This window comes from Lathyrus oleraceus, chromosome 4 (assembly GCF_024323335.1).
Source record: "Lathyrus oleraceus cultivar Zhongwan6 chromosome 4, CAAS_Psat_ZW6_1.0, whole genome shotgun sequence".
NCBI classification, from domain to species: Eukaryota; Viridiplantae; Streptophyta; class Magnoliopsida; order Fabales; family Fabaceae; genus Lathyrus; species Lathyrus oleraceus.
In genome coordinates this window covers 402,133,323-402,138,657 of record NC_066582.1, presented here as the reverse complement: position 1 = coordinate 402,138,657, position 5,335 = coordinate 402,133,323, and the positions used below count along the sequence as shown (strand labels likewise).

Below are 5,335 nucleotides of genomic sequence, written 5' to 3'. Positions count from 1 at the left end.
ATGAATTATGTTGTCATGCCTATTGAGGTGGAGGGTGATTTGGGAGAAATCGATTGAGTTGAATCCATTGAGTAGAGGGAAGGGATAGTGTTCCAGCGGGATTTGAAACTTTGGTCGGTGAGGATTGAAATTGCGGAAGTTACAGCAATTTGTTGTTGTTAGAGTACCCCTTTAATAATCTTTGCTTATAAAAAATTGAACAAGTCCACTTCAACTATTTAAATGAGTATTTCAAGTCATTCAATTTCCTTCAAAAGTAAAGAAGCATCACAAATAAGCAGCTCTCAGAAATTGTGGGAGGCTGGCTACAAGGTAGTTTCTGACAAGTTGCAATAATGCTTACAAGAGAAAGACAATAAAGGCGCGTCTCCAGCGATTTTGCCATGGTTTTAGACAGATTGAACACCTCTGGGGCTTTGCAATTCTGGAGAGTGAAGGTGATTTTGAATACAAAGAGAATCCTAGCTTGCTTGCTATATTCGAAGGTCACATTGGTCATCTAACTGGAGTATGGCAAAACTACAGGGAAATGTAAATGACAGATACACAAAACAAAACAAAAAAATTAATACCTGGATATTGAAAAGACCCAACATTATGCCATTACTCAAAATACATTGTTATTTTTCAGCATGGATAACATCACGTTCTCAAATTAAGCCATGAAAAATAATGAAAGTAACAGTTTGATCTGAAACAAACAGTATTAACTTCATCTTGTATTGATCCACATAACATTTAAGACAATTCTTTATTTGAGGAAACAGAGAACATGTCTCATTATCAAACTTCAAGAGTAATTGCTGTTGTAGAAATTCTTCAGGAAATTAGAGATGCCCTGCTCTTTTGCAGCCAACTCCTGCTGCTCCAGTCCACGTCGGCCAACCACGTACTGACCGACTATATGGTGCCTTTGCTTTGAATGGTTTACAACATTCTTCAACTCCTCCAACCCCTTGAAGAGCAGTAAATCAATTACCTGAAAGCACACAAATATTAGTGACAGTAACAAAACCATCCATATTAATGCATATCAGTTTCAAAGCCTTTGAATTAATTACTATGCATCAAATCCATGTGATCTATATATTTGAATAAATACTATACATGCAAATAGAATGTATGGATTCTTTCTCATGGAAATACCATCAGGTCTGTAAGGAACAAAGAAGAAACCAATCAATAATTCAAACAAAGCCTTGGACAACACCAGACCATAATTTACAGTTTCTCTTTTTGTAAGAAATCGGTTGAGTTACAAAAATAAAACGGTACAAGTAAAACAACATAGCATGAAAGAAGACATAAATGATGATTTTACAATGCTGGAAAGTATTGCGATGCACGATGACAAGGGTTTTGCAAACAAATACAATGGTTGAAACAACTTATTCACAAGTTGCCAACACTCAAAATTTGGCAGGACAATGCACAAAACATGGACCCGTATTCAAATTACAGATTAACAACGCTTCTCTTTTCCATATCTTTTCATCATGACATGACTAAATATAAAACCATAATCTCCACTGTATGACAACAAGACATCACATTGAAATGTTGCAGGCCCTACCATACAATATGATATGTAATTTTAATCCCCTTGAAAATTATGGCAAACATGTGGGACCATACAATGCAATATGTAATTTTAATCCCCTTGAAAATTTTGTGGCTTCAGTCGACAATTTCAAGCTCTGTGCTCAAACATGTGATTTGAAGCACCAATTCATGGTAAGAGAGGGACCAAATCCACAATTACTCCCATTCTCACACAAACGCAAAGGAATGACAATTTTGTACCGAATTGTGTCACCCGACTTTTGAAAATCAGTCAATGTATGAATTTCTTCTTCGTGTTCAGACCTTGATTGATGCACTAACAGCCATCGTGACTCCATCTCTGTTAAGGAGCGCCTTAACGTCATCCTCAAATGTCTTCCTAAATGATGATGCCTTTGTCTAGCTAATCAGCAATAAGTTTGAGTTGTTGACCGCTCATGAGACAGAGATGCTACTTGTGTGTTTTGCGAAGAACCACAGGACAGTCAACATGCTCATTAAGGTCGCGTCTACGTCAATCTCTGCACCTTCGCCTACTATGGCTCCTGCGAATCATAATCCTTAACATATCAATCATCAGAACAATGCTGAGCCTCATGATTCATTTCTAATTAGAATCCTCACCATTCTACACCTTATAACCAATTTACTGATGGTAGAGGCAAATTTAGCTGTGGAGGACGCAATGGTGGCCAAGGTCATGGTTGAAGAAGCACTGTCTAGAGCATGATTTGTCTGAAAGGTGGATATAATGTTTTTGTTTATTATCATGGATTCCAACAGCATCATCCTACTAATATTCCTCGCATGTATTCCCATCTGCAAATCCATCCAAGGCACCTACTCCTAGTTTTGATGTCACATTTCATGTTGTCCCTCCACTTGGTATCCACCATATTGGGTCCAAGGGAATACTCTAATTCCTTGCCTCCAAACCTATTTGACTAAAAATGATAAATAAAAGTAGATTTTCTAATTTGCATTACGTTGAAAAACACCAAGTTTTACATCAAATTTTGTTTTAGAATAAAATATCCATACACAAACCACTTCACTCAAATTCAGTTTCAACCCAATAAAATTTAAAAAATCAAGTTTATTTGAAATCATATTTGACAATCTCTCATCCAAACATGCACTAAATAACCTACAGACAAATTCTCAATCAACTCAGCCCGTTCTAAACAGTGCACAAAATAACGGTTCATATGATTACACCCGCAACCATATCCAAAACCAGATTTTTTCAATTAATGCTTTAACATCCCATTTCAAATGGGTTGGATTATGTTGCTGTAAGACCAGTTACAAAAATGAATACTCAGATCAGTTGGATTAGCTTCTGGCCCATCCCATTTCACTTTTTGTTCCAAAAACCGTGATGAAAGTGTTCCCTCTTACCAATATTTTCTGATCTAGCTTTCTGTCTTCCAAAAAAAGATCTAGCACTTTGTTTTCCATATTATTTTCTTCTGAATACAAAAAGTGAAAGATTAAATAGATTGAAAAAAGTGCAACCACCTCCATCTCTGGTTGCTCACTGTCGTCGAGCTCGCAGCCTCATCGATTGCACACATGTGGATCCTCGCCAGGGTCATCAAGCTTGCGAGCTGTTCTAAGCTTACTCATTAGATGCAGCTACTCCACCCTCAGACTCCATTCATGAGCAGATCTATGGACATGTGGTGGTTTGCTGGATAGAGACTAAAACAGGTGAAGGAAGAACAGATGCAGATCCAAACTAACCAGTACAGATTCTGTTGTTCTGGTTCCCACGGCAGCAATGATGGATACGCCATGCATGAAGACGGGGAGGAAAATGGGGCATAATACCAGTGACAAATACATGAAAGAGGCGTGACAAAGATGCCGACGTGGCAGTAGCTAGTAGCTGTGACAACTCCTTTGGTCCTCTCGTAGATTAATTTTTCTATTCTCTTCTCGTGGTTTATTTTTTGGCTATTTGCATAACCAGTTTTTGGAATCTTAACCAGTTTTAAAACTGATTTAACTTTTGAGTAATTGATTTCGATAAATTTGGTTTAATTCAATTTTCTTTTTTGGTTTTTATCTGGGTACAGATTAGATATCAATAGAACAAAACAATGAACACCCGGAAGCAAAGACATAGGTTCAAGGTACTCCAATTAACACTTGGCAACTAAAACCTAACTGGAAATTAGAATATCCATTCTATAATCTCTACAAACCAACTTCATTAAAAACCCTCTTGATTTAAACCAAGCAAGTTAGTTTCTAACTTCCATATCCAATTCAAAAGTATCAAAGAGATAACCGATTTAATTAGCACCGCAATCCATATGTTGAAGCTCAAACCTAATTCACAATAATCTTTACAAACCGTAATGTAGGATAAAAGAAACATTTTTTAGCTTGTTTAAGTCTAAGAGAATCCCAATCTTCATCTAAACCTAAATATAAAAGAAATCTCAAATTTTCAAAGTAGCTTTTTTCTCATACAAATTGTCTTTTACTACACATAAATTTACCAATTTACTTTCAACAATGTCCAAATGCAACTAAACTAAACAGCAGTAAAACAGAATATGGTAAAGTAATGTCCATTTAAGGGTAATAGAAAAGAGAACACTTCATAGAGCCAACAGTAATACTCCCTAGGGTTTCATTTAATTCAATTCAAATCAAAAGATGTGAATTCATTCATATATTCATTCTCTGAATCAAACCAACGGTTCCAGCTTCAAATACTAATATAAATTTCCCAAACAAATTAGAAAAAATCGAAAATCAAAAATCGAAATTCGGATATTATATTGCGATCGATGAATAATAAAATTGAAAATAATGAACCTTGGGATTGGTGATGTGGTCGTTTTTGCGGATCTCAGCGGCGATGGTGGAACGGAGCTGAGAAATTGTAGCGACGTCGTACAGGTTGTAAACTTCCATGACGGTAGGTAACGATCTACAAGCGCTTCTGAAGAATTCGAAGACTCGTTGACGCGCTTCTTCCAGATTCACTGAGTTTGGAGGCACTTTCGCGTTTCGAATTGCTTGCGCCATTTCCGATTCGACTCAACTCAACTCGGGTTTTTCTTTTTTCTGTTTTTGTTTATGATGATGGTTCTTTGTTCTTCAGGGTGAGAAAAAGAAAACTAGAGCGTGTGCCTGTGGAGGACACGGGCCATACGGCGTCGTTTTGAATGTGAGTTTCACCTTGTCGCACGTGGACAACCCTAGGTATAATGTAAAAATAATCTGTAGTGTAATGTTAATTTTAATTTTGACTAGTAATTAATTTTATCATTTGGGAAGTGTATATCAATACCAATGTTGTCATTGAATTAAATAATAATTAAATGAGTTTAATTGAAATACACTGACAGTGTAAAAGGATTTTACACCGTCAGTTAATCATAGACGTCGGATATTAAAAGAAGTTTGACTTTTATTTTAAAAATCTATAAAGTAATACAAACGGATGATGGTGATGAATCAACGGTGTAAAACTTTTTACACTGACTGTGTATAGTAATTAATCTCTAATTAAATTTGATTGATTTTATTTTGATCGAATTTACAATTTAAAAAATATTATATTATATAACATCATAAAATTCCAAAGAAGTGAAATAATTATTTAATACAAAATATAACAAGAAATATATTAAAAAGAATTTGATTGAAATACACTAATAAAGTAAAAGAATTTTAAGCGTTACAAAAATTTGGCTTTTATTTTAACCACCTATAAAATAATACAAACGGATAATGGTGATTAATTGACAGT

General features: G+C 35.4%; 1 protein-coding gene and 1 long non-coding RNA gene across 2 annotated transcripts; both read right to left on the bottom strand.

Annotated features, from left to right (window-relative positions):
• Positions 1-577: 577 nt before the first annotated feature.
• LOC127075678 (NADH dehydrogenase [ubiquinone] 1 alpha subcomplex subunit 6) lies at positions 578-4,778 on the bottom strand. Its single transcript, XM_051017135.1, has 2 exons — positions 4,396-4,778; positions 578-979 (listed from the first exon to the last, which is right to left on the bottom strand). Exons 1-2 carry the CDS (start codon positions 4,606-4,608, stop codon positions 791-793), a joined length of 402 nt encoding a protein of 133 aa, XP_050873092.1. The 5' UTR covers positions 4,609-4,778; the 3' UTR covers positions 578-790.
• Positions 1,156-4,389, bottom strand: LOC127075679 (uncharacterized). Its single transcript, XR_007786629.1, has 2 exons — positions 2,188-4,389; positions 1,156-2,108 (listed from the first exon to the last, which is right to left on the bottom strand). It is a non-coding gene; the product is annotated as an uncharacterized LOC127075679 (long non-coding RNA).
• Positions 4,779-5,335: the final 557 nt, after the last annotated feature.

Coding starts and splice junctions, on each gene's coding strand:
- LOC127075678 (XM_051017135.1), bottom strand. CDS start 4,608: ATGGCGCAAGCAATTCGAAACGCGAAAGTGCCTCCAAACTCAGTGAAT. Junction 980..4,395: donor ACCACATCACCAATCCCAAG/GTTCATTATTTT, acceptor GTGTGCTTTCAG/GTAATTGATTTACTGCTCTT.